A 22321-nucleotide genomic window follows, 5' to 3' on the forward strand; every position below is an offset into this window, starting at 1 on the left:
GCCTTCGCGGCCGCCCAGGACGGGGCGGGGCCCGGCGGAGAGAGGCGCTTCCGCGCCCCAGGCGCCCCCTAGCGGGCGGGAGGACCCGGTGCGGGGCGCTGCGGGAACTGGAACCGGCTCCGGGCTCTGAGCCACAAAACCCACAGGTTTCACCGCTTTTATAAATAAGGTAATTTTATAAATCAGATAGTGGAGTCTGCTATTTGTATCTATTTCTATTATAGCGTTATATACTATATATTATAGTATTATATGTTCCATAATATATATATATGATATGTAAAATATATGTATTAGATACTGGGTTGTATAATATAGATTATATAATTACTATATATTTCTTCTAGATATTTAATAATATTTCTCTATAATATATATTAATATTATATGTTTGCATTATTTCTATTGTAAATAGATCAAAATCATCAGAATTCCAAGGGAGCCGGGGGCTGTGGGAGCTGTCAGGGATCCTGGATTCCTCAACCCAAGAATCTGAGCCTGCTCTAACCAGCACCTTCTCTGGACATTATGGAGCACAACACCCAGGGGGGAGCCCAGCATGAGCAACAAAATACTCACATTTGATTAAATTAGTTGAATTACTGATTTGCTTTTCTCCTTCAGGAAGAGACAGCACTCACATCCACATTTGGGATCCACATCTTCCCTTGGAGCATTGCCCTTCCCACCCTCCTTGGATCACTCCTTTCAACCACCCTAAAAATAGGGTAAAATCCCTTGGGTTTGGGTGAAATTAAGGGCAAAAGCTCCCAGATTTTACCTTCCTGGCAGATTTTTACACACCAGCCACCACTAAGCCACCCCTGGCAGACATGAGGACAAAAAAGAAGGGAGCCATAAAGCCGTGAAAAGTTTAAAGACATTTATTTAAAATACAATTTATAAAACATTTTCTTTCCGGCGCACGTTTTTTTTTTTTGTTTTTTTGTTTTCTGGGGGGAGCAGAAACACGCGGGTACCGCGTCCATCCTCCCCCTCCTGGGGATGAAGGCGCTTCCCACAGGAACGCCGCCGAGCCCTGCCCGCGGGCGGGACGTGTCCTGGGCACCGAGTCCTGGCGCCGGGACGCAGCAGGAGCAGCCGGACAAGGAGATTTCAGTGCTGGAAAAGGGGATTTCGGTGCCGGAGCTGGGATCTCGGTGCCGGCCACGGAGGAGGCAGCGATGCGGCACCAGAAATCCGGCGGATTTGGGAGGTTTTTGGCTATTCGATGCTATTTTTAGGAATAATTAAGGAAAGGCGCAGTGACTACAGTTATTGCTGACGGCCTTCTCCCTCCCACTCCCTCCCGGAGCTCATCCCGGCCCCCAGGCTGAGGGGATGAGTGAGATCCCCCAAAAGTCCCCAGGATCCCAGGGGGAATCCCGGGGGAATCCCGCCGCACCCAGAACCAGCTGTGAGGAGGTTCCGGGGGTTGGATACACAGGTAGTTTCTATTTTCCCGTTTCTGTGGGATTTCAGCCTCATTTCCACACAGGGCTTTTCGTGCACATCAAGATTGGCTCGTTCCCCCTCGAACCTGCTGAAGGCAGCACCCGGATGCAGGAATCCATCAGGAACCACCCAGGTCTCCAGGTCCTGGCCCTCCAGGAAGAGCATTTAGTGTTCATCCAATCCCTTGATATCGAGTGATCCTCAGCTTCACCCACGGGGGAACATCTCCGTTCCTGGGGAGCAGCAGCCTCCCCGTCCTCTTCCCGGGAGCCGCAGCAGGACGATCCCTTCCCTGAAGCCTCGCTGCCTCCAGGGAGATGTGGGGATCATCCAGGCTTTCCCCAAGGCTGGTCTGGTTCCCAGGTCTGCCATTCCAGGAGAGCTCGTACCGTCCCTGCGCCGCCGGGCCGGCCCCTCGGGATATCCCACTGCCCGACGTCAGAGCCACAGCGGCGCCGGAGCCTCTCCTCCTCCTCCTCCTCCTCCTCCTCCTCCTCCTCACATCTCCCTAATTCTTCACTGCCGGCCCTCCGTGGCCGGACAGCAGGCATTTGCACGGGGTCACTCTGCATTCCCTTCTCCCCAAACACAAAAGAACCCATAAAGGATGTGTTTTAAGCTTCTCCTCAAAGCCAGCAGGGAATTGGAGCCAAGCTTTAACAGGAGCAGGATGTGAACTGGGTCCGACTCCGAGGTACCTGGGGGTATCCAGGAGTTCGCTTCCATGGCAGTGGAAATGGAGGAGAAACATGAGCTTGTCATCCCCAAGCCATCACATTCATGGAAATCCATTGGAATTCCCTTCGGAACACTCAGCTACCTCTCTGGATTCAAACAAACGGCTCAAACCCTTCCCACGCACTCCGCCGATCCAAGATACAGAAAACAAACAGAAAACCAAATAAAAGAACCTAAAAATCCTCAAAAACAGAACTCGTTCTGGAAGTGATGAGGACAACATGCGCGGCTGGGGAGGCTTCCCATCTTTTTTTTTTTTTTTTTTTTTTTTTTGTTTTGTTTTGTTTTGTTTTTCCTTAAATGCCAGGTTTGGAGTACAACAAACGTTATTGCTGGCGCTCGCTCCGACCCGAGTGGGGCACGCACGACTCCCTGCGCCCGGCCGAGCGCGGCACGGCCCCTCGTGTCCCCCGGCCGCGCGGGGGGACAGCCCTGCCGCCACGGCCGCTCACAGTGGGTGGAGAGGGGAGGTCACAGTGCGTGGGGCTGAAGGTCACAGTGGGCAGAGCAAAAGGGTCACAGTGCAAATCACCCCGGGAGGTCCCCTGGCCCGGGTCCGTGTGTCCGTGCCGGCGGAACGGCGCCTCCGCCTCTATCTGCGCTGCTTGAAGCCCTGCGAGCCATCGGGGCCCAGCGGCTGCCGGATCACATTGTTGGGCTGCCGGCTGTCCTCGGGCTGCGAGATCCGCGGCGGCCTGCGGGGACAGAGGGGACATAACTGAGCCTGTGGGGACAGAGGGACACAACTGAGCCTGCGGGGACACAACTGAGCCTGCAGGGACATAACTGAGCCTGCGGGGACACAACTGAGCCTGTGGGGACATAGCTGGGGCCTGCAGGGACAGAGGGAACACAACTGAGCCTGAGGGGACACAACTGATCCTGTGGGGACACAGCTGAGCCTGTGGGGACAGAGGGGACAGAGCTGAGCGTGTGGGGACACAACTGAGCCTGCGGGCACACAATTGAGCCTGCGGGGACAAAGGGGACAGCTGAGCCTGCGGGGATAGAACTGAGCCTGTGGGGACACTGCTGGGTCCTGCAGGGACAGAGGGGACAGCTGAGCCTGTGGGGACAGAACTGAGCCTGTGGGGACATTGCTGGGGCCTGTGGGGACAGAGGGGGACACAACTCAGCCTGCGGGGACACAATTGAGCCTGCAGGGACAGAGGGAACACAGCTGAGCCTGCAGGGACACAACTGAGCCTGTGGGGACACTGCTGGGGCCTGCGGGGACACAACTGAGCCTGTGGGGACATAGTTGGGGCCTGCAGGGACAGAGGGGACAGCTGAGCCTGTGGGGACACAACTGAGCCTGTGGGGACAGAGGGGACAACTGAGCCTGTGGGGACACAACTGAGCCTGTGGGGACAGAGGGGACAGCTGGACCTGTGGGGACATTGCTGGGGCCTGCAGGGACAGAGGGGACAGCTGAGCCTGTGGGGACACAACTGAGCCTGTGGGGACAGAGGGGACAACTGAGCCTGTGGGGACACTGCTGAGGTCTACGGGGACACAGGGGGACAGCTGGGCCTGCAGGGACACAGCTGAGCCTGTGGGGACACTGCTGGGTCCTGCAGGGACACCGGGAGCAGGGACATGCAAATGAGGTGTGGAATTCTGAATGAGGTGTGGAATTCCGAGTGCCTCGGGGAAACCCCTGCACCACGGGAACGCTGTCAGGGGCTCTGGGGTCCCCAGCACAGGAAGGACGTGGAACAAGGCCAAAGGAGCCTGCCAAGGTGATCAGAGGGATGGAGCAGCTCTGCTGTGAGGAAAGGCTGGGGGAATTGGGATTGCTCAGCCTAGAACAGAGAACCTCTGGGGTGACCTCACTGTGGCTTTCCAGTGCCTGAAGGAGCCAACAGCAAAGATGGAGGGACTCTGGATGAGAGCCTGGGGGAATGGATTCCCACTGCCAGAGGGCAGGGATGGATTGGATATTGGGAAGAATTCCTCCCTGGCACAGGTGTGGTTGCCCCTGGATCCCTGGAAGTGCTCTGAAGACACACAGATGTGGGACAGGGACACGTTTAATGACACAGAAGTGCCAGTCAATGGCTGGACTCTGTGATGCTGGAGGGCTCTTCCAACCTCAATAATTCCATGGTTCATGGCCTCACCAGGCCCTTCCCTCACTCCCACCTAGCTGAGGCTCTAACAGAGCCCTCCTCTCCCTGTGCCAGCCTGGCTGCACCCCCCATTAACACCAGTCAGCAGCTCCCCAGCCCCACAGAGCTGCTCCCACCTGTCCAGGATGGGCTTCTCCTGCTCCTCCTCGGGGCTGGCGCTGCCCAGGATGCGTTTCCTGGCCTCGGCGTACTCGGCCTCGCGCTGTGCCAGCGATTTGACGGGGAAGGCGGGGCGGCTGGCGGGGTGCGCGCTGCTCAGCACGCCGTTGCTCGTGGGCCGCTTCAGGATGCGGATCTGCGGCGGCGGCCCCGCGGGAAGGCTGTCGTCCTGGATCACGATCGGCACTTTGGGAGGAGATTTGGACTTTCTGCTGTTTGGGAAGGAAAACAAGGGGTTGGTGAGTGTCCCGTTCTCGGCTGTTTTTGATGGCCTGGAAAGGCTCGGGATGGCCTTGGGACAGCCTGCGCTCCAAAGGACCAAAGGAGTCTTCAGGTTTTTTCTCGCTCTTCAGTGTTTATCAGTTTTTATCTACAAGATTTTCTCCCGGCCCGACAGAGGTCTGCACAGCACGTCAGCCATGGACACACTGAGAGCCCTCGGGGCGGTCACTTATCTTTATACCCAAAACTACGTGTAAGATATTTACCTATTTTCCCCAATGCCTTTCACCCTCATTGACAAGTGCATTTTTAGTAAGAACCAATTCCAAAGTGCCACCACCATCACAGAAGATGGAGGCCAAGAAGAAGAAGAAGAAGGACAGGACACGCCCCAATTCCTCCATTTTGTTTCTCTAGACCCCCCTGTACAGAAATTCTAAAACCTGTGTTTCACACTATAATTAACCCATCCCTTCACCATTTATCCCCGTGAGATCCTCCCATCCTCACACAGGTGTCGTCTCCTGTGCAGGATCAAAGTCCAGCCACCAGACACTTCTGGCAACGTTCCAGGACCTCTGAGCCCCCCAAGGGTTGTCTCGGTGACTCTGCACATCAGGACTGCTGTGCTGAGATCCCACAGGTGAGTGCTTGCCACGGGGGTTTGCTGCCCGGTGTTGCTATAGGACACGAAAAAACACAAGCACACTCCGCTGTTCTAGGGACTTTATTTTCTGACTGTAACATTTATAGTTTTCTAAGAGTGACAGTGGATTGGAGGGTGACAGTGCCACCTCTCCAATGACACTGGACAGACTAACAGTCTATCAACTTTCTCCTCTTCCATAAAGGAATGCAAAACAATGAGTTATTTACAGAGAAAGTTCACTACAAAAATGTCAACGTTAAAAAGTTTAAAAAATCTTAAAAAACCAGAGTGACAGCCCAGTGTGTGAATTCCTCATGGCTGCATGGCCTTCCTGTGATTAAGAGCAGCCTGCAATAATTAAAGGCCTCGTTATAGTTGTAACTCTAAAGAGGAGCAGTGGATAGCTTGGAAAGAGATGGAAAATCAGTCCCTGCTGTGTGTGACACCATTAAATGTCACAGTGTCTTTTCATTAAAAATTCTTTCTTAGGATTTTTCTTCCTGAGAAGCTGAGAGGCCTCAGGAACAAAATGTAAACAATGATTATCTGCTGCTGTGGAATGCAACAGGGGCATCTGTGATTGGTCTCATGTGGTTGTTTGTAATTAATGGCCAATCACAGCCCAGTTAGCTTGGACTCTCTGTCCAAGACACAAACCTTTATTATTGATTACTTTCTATTCTTTGCTTAGCCAGCCTTCTGAGATGAAACTTTTCCTTCTATTCTTTTTAGTATAGTTTTAATGTAACATATATAATAAAATAATAAATCAAGCCTTCTGAAACATGGAGTCAACATTCTCGTCTCTTCCCTCACCTGAAAACCCCTGTGAGCATGGTCACATTTAAACTCTGCTGAAGGAATGGAAACAGGGACTGTTCCTTCAGCAGAGCTTTACTGTGACCGTGTTCACAGGGGTCTGAGGGAAGAGATGAGGATCTGACTCCATGTCGTGGTTTGACCGCAAATGGGACATCTGGGATATTTTGTTTTGCTGTGATTACCAATGGGTAATTGGAATTTAAGATGGGCATTTAGTTTGACCAGTGGGACATTTGGATCCGCCTCTTGAGACTACGAACTCAAGGGGTTAAAAGCAGGGCTCTTGGCCTTCGGAGCCCTCTTGGGATTTCCGGCGTGAAGAAGTCTCTCCCCCGGCCCAGTTTCTGGCTGGGCTGGGGGAGGGGAGAGCCACGTGGGCCATCTACGGTAGGCCCGGGTTCGGAGGAAGGGTGGCAGACCCTTGAGCGACCAGTTTATTCCCCCCCCCCCCAGAGAATGCAGCCCGTGCTCGAACTGTATATCTTGAAACTTGATATCATGTGCCGGCAGGCAGCACGGCTGGGAGGAGAAAGGGGGGGGCAGCGGGCAGTCCGGCCGCCTGGGAGAACTTTTAACCCTTTGGGGAATGAAGGCTTCGCAGAACATTGCTTTTCCTGGGAAAGGGACAGGAGTGGAAGATGAAGGAAGAAAATCAGGCCAGTAAGGAGGGTCTGGCAAAGGGAGAAGAGAGATGTTGAAGGAATGGAGGAAGATGGAGTGGCAGTTTTTGCTGGACTCTTTTTTGTTGTATTTCCATGGACTGTTTCCTGGTGATGCAGAGGCTGTATTGCAGGGGGAAGCGGAGGCTCGGCGTCAAGAGAGTTTGGTTTTGAGACCCCTCGGCCCCAGGGGGTATAGAAGACATGGGGGGGGGGACAGAGGTCCCAGGATTGTGACTGTACTCTACTTGGAACGAGACGAGGCATTCTTAAAAGGCCCTGAAGGCAGGCCCCTGCCCCATCCCATGCCAGGTGGTGAGAGCACCTCGGCATGGAAAGGAGATGTCACGAGATAGCAAGATACCGGGCGGATTGCTGATTGTGACAAGAAGTCCGTGGCACAAGGAAGGACTCCGTCTATCCCTTATGAGCTGAAGATTTGATTTTTTTTTCCAAAGGGTGGTGCCAGACCGAGTGTGGATAATTTTTGGGAAATGTAAATGTGTTTGGGAATTTGGTGGGAGGAGGATAAGGAAGTGTTTCTGTGTAGTTTTCATTCTCCTTGTTTTTTTTTCCCCTGTGTGTGTGTGTAGTTTAGTAATTGTGTGTGTAGTTTAGTTAATAAACTTCTCTTTATGTTTAAGTTGGAGCCTGCTTTGCTTATTTCCTGGCCACATCTCACAGCAGATATCAGGTAAAAGGTATATTTATGGGGGCCCTGGCTTTGCCAGGCCTAAACCATAACACTCCATGTTTCAGAAGGCTTGATTTATTGTTTTATGATATATATTACATTAAAACTATACTAAAAGAATAGAAGAAAGGATTTCCTCAGAAGGCTGGCTAAGAATAGAATAGGAAAGAATGATAACAAAGGTTTGTGGCTCAGACTCTCTGTCCGAGCCAGCTGACTGTGATTGGCCATTAATTAGAAACAACCAACATGGGCCAATCAAAGATCTGCTGCATTCCACAGCAGCAGATAATCAATGTTTACATTTTGTTCCTGAGGCCTCTCAGCTTCTCAGGAGGAAAAATCCTGAGGAAAGGATTTTTCATAAAAGATGTCTGGGACACTTCACCATTTCTATTGAAGATATTGGTATAAGCACCTTGATTTCATTCCCTGCAAGGATTTCTAGGGCCCCTCTCAGCAGGTCACCCAGCCTGTCACTCCAACCCTGCCATTTCACTCCTCAGAGCCAGCCTCAGCCCCAGCTCACCATCTCAATGTTTCACAGTCCCTTTTCTGCATGGAACTCCCGAGGATAAATCCCATGACTCTCTAATAATCAAAGGGGAAAAAACCCAACAACAAAGGACTTGTCAGCAGTGATTTAAAAAGTTTCTGGTAGGAGAAAATAACACAGCCCTGCCCAGGCCCAAAGGAAGCAGGAAGAGAAATTGTGCCTGATGCAAGACACAGCGAGTCAGTCCAGAGCCAGGAGCTGGCATTACCTGACTCAGCCATTTCTTCCCCTCTTTCTCACTTGGCTTCCCCCAAGCTGGAGCTTCACCCAGTCTGGAGGAGCCAGCTCTGAAATCAGAGCACTCTCAGCTTTCTCCCGCGGCTCCCAAGGGCCACCTAGCGGCACAGAGACAGGGACTCCCTGATTCTCAACCCTCAACCCCAACCCAGCGCTCCCGGCTCAGTCTGAAGCTGCTTCCCCACTGCTCCCACTCCCCAGGCCCTCAGCTGTCCAACAGCACCTCAGGGAAATCAGGATTTTACCTTTCCTTCTGCGTGATCTTCAGCTTCTTTTCCAACCGTCTGTCTATTTCCTAGAAAAGAAGGAGAAAAAAAGTAAACCCACAAAGTTTTTAATATAGTGAAGACCAATCTCAGTTTGGAGGTCGGAGTTTGAGCCTGTTTGGGCACACATTTAATTTCAGTGATCCGAACACCAATCTCTAAAGGAGGGAGGGAGTGTGTGGTTCCATCTAAGGATGATTTGGGAATCAAGAGGCAGAGAAAAGGAAAGCCAGCATGGATAACCCATGAGAAAAGCAAAACCACCAGGAGTATTTTGCTGTAACCAGCAGCACACCCACAGCAGGCTGCTGATGCCTGTGACCATGTTCACAGGGGTGTTCAGGTGAGGGAAGAGACAAAGATCTGACTCCATATTTCAGAAGGCTTGATTTATTATTTTATGATATATATATTACATTAAAACTATACTAAAAGAATAGAAGAAAAAGTTCTCATCAGAAGGCTGGCTGAGAATAGAAAAGAATGATAACAAAGGTTTGTGGCTCAGAGAGTCCGAGCCAGCTGACTGTGGTTGGCCATTAATTAGAAACAAGCACATGACACCAATCACAGATGCCCCTGTTGCATTCCACAGCAGCAGATAACCATTGTTTACATTTTGTTCCTGAGGCCTCTCAGCTTCTCAGGAAGAAAAAATCCCAAGAAAAGGATTTTCATATAAAGATGTCTGCGACAGGTGCCGAGTACTCATCGCTCATTTTAACCACCTCAGCTGGCAAAAAACCACCTGTGAGGGTAAAACCCCACAGCAATTCCACAGCAATTCCACAGCAAGTACTCCTGGATCCAGGCAGGGATCAGGCCAAACCTGCCAGGCATTGGAGCAGCAGTGGCCACAGGCAGGGCTGTGACCGTGTTCACAGGGGTTTTAGGATGAGGGAGGAGATGAGGATCTGACTCCATTTTCAGAAGGCTTGATTTATTATTTAATTATATATATTACATTAAAACTATACTAAAAGAATAGAAGAAAAGGTTTCATCTCAGAAGGCTGGCTAAGCTAAGAACAGAAAGGAATAATAACAAAGGTTTGTGGCTCAGACTCTCTGTCCGAGCCAGCTGACTGTGATTGGCCATTAATTAGGAACAATCACATGAGACCAATCCCAGATGCACCTGTTGCATTCCACAGCAGCAGATAACCATTGTTTGCATTTTGTTCCTGAGGCCTCTCAGCTTTTCAGGAAGAAAAAATCCCAAGAAAAGGATTTTCATGAAAAGATGTCTGTGACACTGGGCGATCCAGGGAAGCTGAGCCCAGGCCGGGGGCAGGGCTGGCCAGCAGGGCCACATTCCTGCCAGGAGAAGGCCCTGCCCTGCCCCACACCTCCCTGGGCTGCTCCTGCCTTTCCTTTACCATCCACCGAGTCACCCGTGGGCACAGAGACGTGTTCATCACCCACAGAGCCGGGTCTGAGCGTGTCAGCCCTGCCCAGGCTGGCAGCCACCCCTGCCAGGCTGCCCAGGTGTTGCAACCACAGCAATTACAGAGAAAACTCAGCTAAAGAGGAGGACAAAGCCAGGTTTCAACCCCCCTGCAGGTGACCTGCCCCAACCCCACCGGTATTTTTAGATCCTCACAATTTTTAGGTCCTCACGACAGCTCCGTTAAAAGAGGCTCCAAAACAGCTTTTTGTGTTTGATTTAGTCACAAAGGAAGGAGGGAAAACACTACCTGAGAGTGTCCCAGTTTAGGCAGCTGATAACTGGCACTACAGAAGGAAATTCCAAACTTGTGGCAGGAGGCAGCTGCTCTGCTTTGAGGCCTGGCTGCCTCCCCCTGCTGCCTGCAGGAACCACAGCGGGCACAGCTCGGGAAGGGAACGGGTTTGGACAGAAATCCCCTGCCCCTGTGAGCAGGGAAGGAGCACAAGTCACTACAAGATGCCAAACCACAGAGCTGGCTGTTGGTCATACACCTCCACCTAGAAGGGAACAAATAATTTCAGGAAGATAAAAGGTGGGTGGGAGGTTGAGTTTCCTCACCCGAGTCTGTCCTGGGAGGTAACAAAACCAGGCAGAGCTTCACAAGGCAGAGCCTCCTGGGGAGGGCCAACACCTGCAGGCAGCTTCCTTCCTCTCCAAGGGGGCTGGGAGGGAGGAAAATCCCATTCCAGCACTGCTCAGGAGGGAGGGAATGTGTGAGAGCTGCCTCCTGCCCTCTGAGAGCAGTGGATATCCTGCTGAGGATGGAGATGCTGTGGAGCAGCTGGTGGCAAACAATGAAAGCCAAATGAGGGGAAGGGGTTGGCTCCTCACTGAGCCAGCCCAGATGATGACATTGTGGTCTTGAAACCACATTTTCAGCTCATGGCCCTCCTGGAATATCCCCATTAAATATTTCAGCATATGGGGGAGAGGGACAACAAGAAAACGGGGTGGAAAGGGGGGAAACACTTCAGGAGCTTCTCAAATAATTTCACACTGAATAAAAACAGGGCTGCTGAGCCCTCAGCTGGGACTGTGGGCACAGAGGTGACACAAGCCACATGGCAGCCCTGGGGAAGGCTCTGTTCTGCTCTGAACCACCTCCTTCCCAGCAGATGAGAGGTGGCCTGGCAAAAGTCACATTCCTGCACTGCTGGGGGCTCTGAGGAGAGCTCAGGGCTGTTCCTGAAGCACTGGAGGCTCTGAGCTGAGCCCTGGGGCTGTTCCTGCACTTCTGCTGGCTCTGAGCTGAGCTCTGAGCCTGTTCCTGCACTGCTGCTGCTCCTGGGGCTGTTCCTGAAGCACTGGGGGCTCTGAGCCGAGCCCCAGGGCTGCACAGCCATGGTCTGACTGGGAGATGCTGCAATTGCAGGGTGTCACCTCCACCTCAGCACTGAGAACAGGTGATTCATGGCATTGTCACCAAGCCCCAGCGCTGCCAGACAGCCCCACACACTCCAACACAATCTGCAGCCTCCCCTGCCACAGGAAAATGAAGCTCTTTGCTCTGCTCGACACAAAAACTTATCCAAGGAATCCTTCAAAACCATCCCAACTCCTTCACAGCCTGTTTTGCTTTTCTCACTCTGGAGCAGGTCACCTCCAGCAAAATTCTTGGTGCCTTTGTCTCCAAACCCCCAAACTACCAGTGGGCAGGGAGCAAACACGTGGTGCTGGACCATAAACCAGAGCTCTGTGCTTGGGGAGCTCCTCACCAGGGATCACACGGGGTCAGGGAGGCTGGGAAAGATCACTGAGCCCACCCTGTCCCCAGCCTGGTGAGTGCCACCTCCAGGGATGGGCACCCCAACCCTCCCTGAGCAGTTCCAAGGCCTGAGCCCCCTTTCCATGCAGAAATTCCTGCTGTGCCCACCCTGAGCTGCCCTGGCCCAGCCTGAGGCCGTTCCCTCTGCTCCTGTCCCTGTTCCCTGAGCACAGCCCGACCCCTGGGCTGTCCCCTCCTGTCAGGAGCTGTGCAGAGCCACAAGGGCCCCTGAGCCTCCTTTGCTCCAGGCTGAGCCCCTGCCCAGCTCCCTCAGCCTCTGCTGGGACTCCAGACCCTTCCAAAACCTCATTCCCATCCCTGGACACGCTCCAGCCCCTCCAGGTCCTTCTTTCCACGAGGGCTCAGCACAGGGGCCTGGCCCTGCCCTGGGCCTGTGCCCACACCAGGCTGGCACAAGGAGCAAAGCCAGGAGCAGTAAAATATCAAATAAATCCCCTAAATTCCAGCCTCAGCAGCTGATGGGAGCACTGTGCTCCGTGCAGAACACACAAAGGGACCTTGGCAGAATAGCAAAAACCAACCCCTGACACCAATCACACACGAACCCCTCCCTGCCACCCCAGCCTCTGCAGGATCCACAGAATTCCTGGCACTGCTGAGGGGATTCCAGCTGCCCCCAGTGAACTTTTGGTTAGGAAAAATCTCCTTTTGTGTTTAAATAGATGGGCAAAAGCAGCTCCTCACCTCAGCTGCAGTGAGGTGAGTGAGGAGCACTCCCTCCCCACCTCACACACCTCTTGGTGTGTCAGAAATTGTGTTTTCTTCTAAACACAGGCACTGACTCTGCATTTTCCAGGCAGCTCAGCGCTCATTGCTGGGATGTTTGGAATTGGAGGAATGGAGTGTTTGAACACCACATGCAGACACAGCCCCAGCCCTGAGCAGCCTCACAGCTCGTGACAGGGATCACTGCACCGCTTTAAAAGCAGAATCACCTTGGCACTGCTCATTTTTAATTAAAATCAAATCCCTGCTGCTGCTCTGCACGGATCCATCCGTGTGCTGATGTCACCCCCTCTGCTCTGCTGTGTCACGCTGGCTGTCATCGTGTGGGGAAGGAGATAAAATTAGGAGCTGACTCTGAGGGCAAGTGCCAGAGGCACTACAAGCACCACAGGCATGAGACAGCTGGATGTGGCATCTGAGGAGCTGCACAGGTCACTGGGGACAAACCCCAGGTGTCCTTCACCTGAGGGGCTCCTCCAGCTCCCCCTTCCCACACAAACTTCTCTGCATCACCAAAAACCACAGGACATTCCCAGCCTGCCTCACATCCCCGTGCAAAACCCCCTCCCCAAAGATTAGCAAGGAATCTCACCAGCCTATTTTTAGGGCTATTATTTGTGGATGCCAAACAGGACCCAAACAAACAGCCCGAAGAAGATCCTGTTCTCTGACATTTAGGCTGCATTTGTGGACAAGAACGTCATGGAAGCTGAGCTGAGCCCCACCACAGCCACCCTTCCTACCCCTACCCTGAGGAAAACAGCCAAGAGGATCCATAACCCCCCTTGGAATGCAGACATGGACCCCAGGACATGAAGCTGCTGCTCAGATCCCACATTCCTGTGGCCTGGCATCCCAAAGAGCCACCCAGGCATTAAGCTGACACCTTGGGGGTGCTCCTGGTGAGCTGGGGACCCTCAGCACCCCAGGAATGCATCCTGCAGGGGATGGAGGCACATTCCCAGGCAAATCCAGAATATTGGGAAGCACAGGGGCCAAGCCAGCCACTCTGCTGGCCAGAAACCTTTTGGGAATACATATTTAGGAATAACTGCAGTGCCCTGGGCACACACAGAGCATTGTCTCCATCCCTGCCAGCAGGACTCTCCAAACACAGCAAATAGCAGCTCCCAGCCTGGCTGATCTGGGCAGGAATAACAGGATAACCCCTGGTTGCCTTTCACTCCAAGGTGAGTGAGGAGTGACCTCCACTGAAGGTGTGAGGAAGGCACAGACTTGGTGTAAATCACTTACACCAGGTGGTATTTCCCCCTCTTCATCCAAAACTCCTCTGCAGAAATCCAGGGCAGATCCCTACCAGAGCACAGGGCAGCAGTCCCGCTGCTCTCCTGGATCTCTGGTAGCATCCCAAAGCTCTGGAAAACCATTAACCACATTCCCTGCTGTATCTACTCCCAGCACAACCTTCTACCCCAATAATGTGGAATGTCAAACCCCAGAATGAGCAAATTTCAGCTGCAGCTGGATCCTCCCAAAACCACAGCTGGGTCTGCTCCTTACAGCACCACTGGCTGCTCTGGCAATTCCTGACAAACTCCAAAGCCTGGCTGATGTTTTTATTTCCTAAAGAATGGAACAAGTTTTAAGATCTGAGGTCACCAGATGGGGACCTGAACCTGGAACTGCTTCCCCAAAACACCCTCAGGAAACAGCAGACGTGGGCAGTCCCTGATCCCCTCCTTACCCACCTATTTCTCTGCTCCAAAGAGAAATGAATCTATTAATTACTGCAACACTCCAGCTCCTGAGGCTGCTGGGGATCAGCTGCTGCATTAATTAGTGCTCCCAGTCACTCTGCCAGGCTCAGCCTCAGGTGTATGTGTCTCCATGGCAGATCCTGCTCTTCATCCAAAACTCCTCTGCAGAAATCCAAGGCAGATCCCTACCAGAGCACAGGCCAGCAGTCCTGCTGCTCTCCTGGATCTCTGGTAGCATTCCAAAGCTCTGGAAAACCATTAACCACATTCTCTGCTGTATCTACTCCCAGCACAACCTTCTACCCCTCTCACCCCAATAATGTGGAATGTCAGACCCCAGAATGAGTGAATTTCAGCTGCAGCTGGATCCTCCCAAAACCACAGCTGGGTCTGCTCCTTACAGCACCCCTGGCTGCTCTGGCAATTCCTGACAAACTCCAAAGCCTGGCTGATGTTCCATTCTTTAGGAAATAAAAATAAGTTTAAAGATATGAGGTCACCAGATGGGGACCCAAACCTGGAACTACCTCCCCAAAACACCCTCAGGAAACAGCAGACGTGGGCAGTCCCTGATCCCCTCCTTACCCACCTATTTCTGTGCTCCAAAGAGAAATTAATCTATTAATTACTGCAACACTCCAGCTCCTGAGGCTGCTGGGGATCAGCTGCTGCATTAATTAGTGCTCCCAGTCACTCTGCCAGGCTCAGCCCCAGGTGTTTGTGTCTCCATGGCAGATCCTGCTCCTCAGCACCAGGCACTGGGGACATGGAGCATTTTTGGGAACAAGTCTGACATTCCCAGCACGAATTTTTAGGGCTGGGGGAAGCACTCAGTGGGGCAGCAGCTCCTTCTCCCTTGCTGCAGTGTCCCCAAACCAACCTCACTTCCCCCTGCTCATTCCCAACCTCCAAACCTCCCATTTCTTACCAAAACCCTCCCTCTGCCCAAGCAACACCAAGCAGCAAAATCAGAAACTTCCATTCCCGGTTTCAAGACTTTTTGGATCTGTTACAGCACCTAAAGCAAACATTTGGTGAAACTTTGCCCCAAATCTTTTTGGTGTGGGGAGTCCAAACCCATCCTGGATTCATGGCAGCAGGGGAGGGGAGATTCTGCCCCTCAGATGAGACCCTCAGCACCTGCAGAGCTGCCCCAGCACAGGGAGGAGCTGGAGCTGCTGGAGGCTCCAGGGGGATGGAGCAGCTCTGCTGGGAGAGCTGGGAATGCTCAGCTGGAGAGGAGAAGCTCCAGGGACAGCTCAGAGCCCTTGCAGGGCCTGAAGGGGCTCCAGGAGAGCTGGAGAGGGACTGGGGACAAGGGATGGAGGGACAGGACACAGGGAAAGGCTCCCACTGCCAGAAGGCAGGGATGGATGGGATATTGGGAATTAGGAATTGTTCCCTAGGAGGGTGGGCAGGCCCTGGCACAGGGTGCCCAGAGCAGCTCTGGATCCCTGGCAGTGCCCAAAGCCAGGCTGGACATTGGGGCTTGGAGCAGCCTGGGGCAGTGGAAGGTGTCCCTGCCATGGCAGGACATGGAATGGGATGAGCTTTAAGGGTTTCTGGGATTCCCTCACAGCCCTGACCCCAAAACCCAGTTTTCCTCACAGCCACAGCTCTGCACACCCCAGCCTCGTTAGTGTGGCCTCTGATCACAGCACTCATTAGCAGAGGGAGGTCACAGTGTCACACTCCAGAGTGTTTCCCTTCTGCCTCTGCTGGACTTCAACCCCACTGAGCACCTCCAGGTGACAGCAGCTGACACCTCCAGACCCAGTGACCCAGAGCCTGGCAGGTGGCACCCATGCCACTCTCACGTGTGACAGACAGGAGACATTCTGCCACCTCGGGTGCCCTGTCCTCCCTGAGTGCTGTGACACCAGCTGGGGACAGTCCCAGGCCAGGCCAAAGTGCATTCCCAGCCTCTGGCTGCTCCATCCTCCTGGAATGGCCGATCACAGGACATGGGGCAGGTTCTCCCCTCTTGGGGACACGGCTGGGATCACTGGGGACACCACTGGGGACACTGGGGGGGGCTGCAGGGAGCAGCTGGGAGCTCAGTCTGCAAACTCCAAGGGGAAAAAAACACACAAGGAGAGGAATTCCATGGGGTTTTAACCCGTTTTGGATTGCCAGAGGAATGTTTGACCTGCAGGGAACCAGGGAATGTCCTGACTCCCAACTCAGGCTCCCAACAGTGGGAAGTGTCAGCATCACAGAATCCAAGAATGGTTTGGGTTGGGAGGGACCTTAAAGCTCCTCCAGTGCCAGCCCTGCCATGGCAGGGACACCTTCCACTGTCCCCAGTGTCCAACCTGGCCTTGGGCACTGCCAGGGATCCAGGGACAGCCAGAGCTGCTGTGCCAGGGCCTGCCCACCCTCACAGGGGACAATTCCTGCCCAGTGCCCCAGCTAACCCTGCCCATTCCCTGTGTCCTGGCACTGTCACAGCCCGATGTGTTTGAGCTGCTCCCTGGTGTCTCTGTTCTGCTGCAGCCTCCTGAGCACCAACCAGGACCACCAAGCCCTGCTCCTGTGTGCTGGGATTGCCTTGGATGGAAGAAAATCACAGAACCAGGGAATGTCCTGAGCTGGAAGGGACCCACAGGGATCAAACCCAGCCCCTGGCTCTGCACAGACACCCCAACAATCCCAGCCTGTCCTGGAGCTCTGGCAGGGCTGTGCCCATTCCCTGGGCAGCCTGGGCAGTGCCAGCACCCTCTGGGGAAGAGCCTTTGCTGATCTCCAGCCCAAACCCCCCTGGGCCAGCCCCAGCCCTTCCCTGGCTGCTGTCCCTGCTCTCAGAGCTGTCCCCTCCCTTGGGATGAAGCTGAAAGAGATCCTGACCTGGAATCAATGATTAAGACTCTGACACACTCCAATTCTACCTGGTAAAGGAACAACCAATGAATCTCTCTGCCAGGCACCAGTTCCAAGCTGAGGATCACCCACGACCATGCACACACTGCAGTTCTGGAGCCCAGAACATTTAATTATTGCTTTAGCCAGGTAAACAGGCCGGAGTGTCACCAACGGACCTCTCATTTGTGTTTGCCAGCTGGGCCACACAACACCACACAAAAACAAACCAGGAATTAAGGCTCATTAGTGTTTTCTGACCCAGACTGGCCTTTGAAGCCCTTCCCACCCTCACTCCTAACTCAGAGGTTACTCACAGCCTGGTTTCCAGCTGTAACTCCCCATTCCACAGACATTCCAGGGCTCTAATTGGACACAGGGAGGTGACAACGACCCAGAGGCCCCACGGAGCTCTGCTGCACCCTGTGGCCCTGGGACAGGGGACACTGTCATGGTCACTCAGGGGTGGCACATTCCCAAGGAGCTGCTCCGTGTCTGGGGCAGCTCTGATGGCACAAGAGCAAGAGAGGCCACCTTGAACACCCAACCAACCACCAGGATTTGTTCCACAGCTCCCTGAGTGACCAAACCAAGCTGGGTTGGATTTTTAGGGGTTTTCTTCAACCTAATGAGATTTTCCTGGTGCCTGATTTGGGAGAGCTGCAAGAGAGAAATGAGGTGAATTTTAATTAGGAGACCCTGGGATCTCTGCTTGGCCCAGAGCTGCCTCTTGCTGACAAACCTTCCTCAAGGCCTTGAGCAGAATTCTCAGCCTCACCAAAAGCTACAAACAAAAACCCCCAGAAGTGAAAATGTGATGTATTTGCTTTCCCAAGGAACACCCTGTGGGTGGAATATTAAAAAATGACATGCTAGGACACAGATAATGCATCCATAAAACCCACCATGGATCTCCTGGTGTATCCCTACTGTTCCCTCGTGTGCTGAAGGGTCTAAAACATTAAATAACTCAGGCTCCCAACAGTGGGAAGTGTCAGCATCACAGAATCCCAGAATGGTCTGGGTTGGGAGGGATCTTAAAGCTCCTCCAGCTTTAAGGGCTCATGCCAGCCCTGCCATGGCAGGGACACCTTCCACTGTCCCCAATGTCCAACCTGGCCTTGGGCACTGCCAGGGATCCAGGGACAGCCAGAGCTGCTGTGCCAGGGCCTGCCCACCCTCACAGGGGACAATTCCTGCCCAGTGCCCCAGCTAACCCTGCCCATTCCCTGTGTCCTGGCACTGTCACAGCCCGATGTGTTTGAGCTGCTCCCTGGTGTCTCTGCTCTGCTGCAGCCTCCTGAGCACCAACCAGGACCACCAAGCCCTGCTCCTGTATGCTGGGATTGCCTTGGATGGAAGAAAATCACAGAACCAGGGAATGTCCTGAGCTGGAAGGGACCCACAGGGATCAAACCCAGCCCCTGGCCCTGCACAGACACCCCAACAATCCCAGCCTGTCCTGGAGCTCTGGCAGGGCTGTGCCCATTCCCTGGGCAGCCTGGGCAGTGCCAGCACCCTCTGGGGAAGAGCCTTTGCTGATCTCTAGCCCAAACCCCCCTGGGCCAGCCCCAGCCCTTCCCTGGCTGCTGTCCCTGCTCTCAGGCAGAGATCAGAGTTGCCCCTCAGGAGGAGCTGCAGTTGCTGCTGGTGCCACAGCAGAGCCTCCTCCTGCCCTGGCTGCTCTGTGCCCACCTGTGCCTGTGACTTTGGGACACCTGAACGTCCCCAGCTGCAGCAGCATCAGTCAGCACCACAAGAACCACGGGACAAGGGGAGGTTGGGCTCTCCTGTGCTCCATCCTGTCAGCATCCACTTCCTGCAGGCACTACCAGCAGCTCCAGGGCTCCTTCCTGCCAGGCACAGAGTGAGATCCCCTTCCTGACCCCCAGGGAGCTCCTGCCCCTCTCCCAGCCTGCACAGGCAGCTCACATCCCACCCCCCTCCAACTGCTCCACAGGCATCAACAACTGCAACAGCAGCTGCTCCTCCTGCCAGGCCCACAGGAGCAGCTGAGGGAGCTGGGCAGGGGCTCAGCCTGGAGCAAAGGAGGCTCAGGGGGCCTTTGTGGCTCTGCACAGCTCCTGACAGGAGGGGACAGCCCAGGGGTCAGGCTGTGCTCCAGGGAACAGGGACAGGAGCAGAGGGAATGGCCTCAGGCTGGGCCAGGGGAGCTCAGGGTGGGCACCAGGAGGAATTTCTGCAGGGAAAGGGGGCTCAGGCCTTGGAACTGCCCAGGGAGGTTTGGGGTTCCCATCCCTGGAGGTGTCCAAGGAAAGCCTGGAGGTGGCACTCAGAGCTCTGGGCTGGGGACAAGGTGGGGATGGAGCACAGGGAGGACTCGATGGTCCTGGAGAGCTTTTCCTACTCCAAGGATTGTGTGACTCCCCAAGGGATCTCTCTGCTCTCCCTGCTCACCAGCACAGGCACCCATGAGGTTACAAACACGAATTCCCGGCAGTGTGGACTGGAAATGGGTATGAGAAAGGACAAGTGCCAGGGATTTCTCCTTCTAAGGAAAAGCACCTGGGAGGTACCAGCAGGAAGGACAAACTGGGAGGACGCTCCACAGCAGGATTGGAGCATCAGGACCATTTTAAACCATTACTCAAGGCCACAGTCATGGGCTCCCGAGGCTGCAGCCGTGTCCCTTCATGGAGCGCTGGAATTATCTCCGAGCCGGGCACGGGGGGCGGGCGAGCGGCGCTGCCAGCCTGGCACCGGCCCCTCTCGGGCATTCAGTTACAGGCTCTATTTTGCTCCCCTGGCTCCGGCCAGGTGTAACCCAATCCCTTGCCCACAGTGGCGTCCAGGCTGCTCGCCGAGCCCCGTCCGGAGGTTTCTTTGCCCTCTGATCCGCCACAAGCAGAGTTTGCCCTGCGGAGTTTCCCCTCGCTGCGAGCACCCGCAGCGCGCCCGCCCACACGGCTGCTGAGGCAGCGCCGCTCTGCAGGCACAGCCCTCACAGCGCTCGGGGTCCCCGGGCGTGACACACCCCGTGCCCATCCAGCCCCGGAGCCGCCGCTGAAGCGGGGCCGAGCCCCAGGGGCCGGGCGGGGACTCTCCCCGTTCTGCCCGAGTGACGGAGCACGTTCCGATCGGGGGGAAAGGCCTTCGCTGCCCGCAGAGCCCGCCAGGGTCACGGCCATGCCGGGCTCGCACATTTTGGCTCTGCTCGCCCCTCCTGCTCCACCCTCCCCGGCCAGCGGAGCTCCCGCGGGGCTGGGCCGCGACCCCGCCGAGCCCCCGCGGCCGCAGCCCCGCCGCCCCCAGGGGGTTGGGACAGCGAGGAGCACACGCGGGACTGAAAGATGGGCAGGGAGCTGCTCCGAGGAAGGGCCTGAAGCGGGACTGAAGAACCGGCGAGCAGCGAGGCTGGGGGCGACCCGCAGCCCCCCGCGCCGAGCGAGGCCGCGGTCTCTTTAAGAGGCCTAGCAGCGCCGCGGGGCCGCCGCGCCGCCGGACGCGTCCCGCCGCCTCCTCAAGCAGCGCCGCGCCGCCCGCCCGCGCTCCCCCGGCGCTCCGGGCCCGCCGCGCCGGCCCGCGCCGCCGCCCTCACCCCGCTATCGGCCGCCTCCTCCCAGCTCTCCGCGACCTCCTCATCTTCCATTTTAATTCCCGTCCGCCGCCGGGCCCGCGCGCCCGCGCATGCGCGCGCCGCCCGCCGGCCCGCGCCCGGCAACGCACGCGCAGCGCGGAAAGGGCGGGAAGCGGCGGCGGGGAGCTGCACCACAGCGCCCCCTGGCGGCCGGGAGGACCCGGCTCAGGGCGGGGAGCTGAGGCGATTTCCTTTAATTTTGAGGTGTTTCTTTTTGTGTTTTCCTTACATTTTGAGGTGTTTCCCCTCAGTTTGGGCGCGTTTTCCCTTTGAAATATTTTCCCTTAATTTTGGTGTGTTTTCCCACAATTTTGAGGTGTTTTCCCTCACTTTGGGCGTGCTTTCCCTGTGAGACATTTTCGCTTAATTTTAGTGTGTTTTCTGACAATTTTGAGGAGTTTTCCATTAATTTTAGGAAGTTTTCCCTCAATTTTTGTGTGCTTTCCACAATTTGGAGTTTTCCCTTAATTTTGAGGTGTTTTTCCTTGATTTTGGTTTGTTTTCCCACAATTTTGAGGAGTTTTCCCTTAATTTTGAGGTGGTTTTCCCTGATTTTGGTGTGCTTCCCACAATTTTAGGAGTTTTCCCTTAATTTTGAGGTGTTTTTCCTTGATTTTGATGTGCTTTCCCACAATTTTGAGGGGTTTCCCATAATTTTGAGGTGTTTTTCCTTGATTTTGGTGTGCTTTCCACAATTTTGAGGGGTTTCCCATAATTTTGAGGTGTTTTTCCTTGATTTTGGTGTGTTTTCCACAATTTTTAGGAGTTTTCTCTTAATTTTGAGGTGTTTTTCCTTGATTTTGGTGTGCTTTCCACAATTTTAGGAGTTTTCCCTTAATTTTGAGAAGCTTTCCCTCAATTTTGGTGTGTTTTCCCACCATTTTGAGGGGTTTTCCCTTAATTTTGAGAATTTTTCCTTCAATTTTGGTGTGTTTTCCCACAATTTTGAGGGGTTTTCCCTTAATTTTGAGGTGTTTTTCCTTGATTTTGGTGTGCTTTCCACAATTTTAGGAGTTTTCCCTTAATTTTGAGAAGCTTTCCCTCAATTTTGGTGTGTTTTCCCACCATTTTGAGGGGTTTTCCCTTAATTTTGAGATTTTTTCCTTCAATTTTGGTGTGTTTTCCCACAATTTTGAGGGGTTTTCCCTTAATTTTGAGGTGTTTTTCCTTGATTTTGGTGTGCTTTCCACAATTTTGAGGGGTTTCCCATAATTTTGAGGTGTTTTTCCTTGATTTTGGTGTGTTTTCCACAATTTTTAGGAGTTTTCCCTTAATATTGAGTTTTTCCTTGATTTTGGTGTGCTTTCTCCTAATGTTCAGGCATTTTTTTGTTTGTTTGTTTTTCTATAGTTTTGTTTTCCCTTAAATTTTTGAGTCTCTTCTCTTAGTTTTAGGGTGTTTTCTCTTAATTTTGAGGCGTTTTCACCTAATTTTGGGTTATTGGATAAATCTCTCCCCAAATTTAGGCTGTTTCAGCCACCAATCCAGCCTCTGGTCCCTCCTGCAGCCATCCAGGTGTCCGTGTGTCCTTCCATCCAATTCCTGCCTCTTCATTTAAGCCTAAATCTGCTCTTATGGAGCATAAGGATCAGCTCC

The 22321-nt window shown here is 53.8% G+C and overlaps 1 protein-coding gene across 1 annotated transcript; it reads right to left on the reverse strand.

Annotated features, from left to right (window-relative positions):
• Nucleotides 1-1946: 1946 nt before the first annotated feature.
• On the reverse strand, nt 1947-21082 carry SZRD1 (SUZ RNA binding domain containing 1). Its single transcript, XM_054291842.1, has 5 exons — nt 21056-21082; nt 20687-20851; nt 8569-8618; nt 4442-4696; nt 1947-2888 (listed from the first exon to the last, which is right to left on the reverse strand). Exons 1-5 carry the CDS (start codon nt 21080-21082, stop codon nt 2786-2788), a joined length of 600 nt encoding a protein of 199 aa, XP_054147817.1. The 3' UTR covers nt 1947-2785.
• Between the last annotated feature and the right edge of the window lie 1239 nt (nt 21083-22321).

This window comes from Melozone crissalis, unplaced genomic scaffold (genome assembly GCF_028551555.1).
Source record: "Melozone crissalis strain CALT ecotype California unplaced genomic scaffold, PUWL_Pcris_2 ptg000107l_1, whole genome shotgun sequence".
Lineage (NCBI taxonomy): Eukaryota > Metazoa > Chordata > Aves > Passeriformes > Passerellidae > Melozone > Melozone crissalis.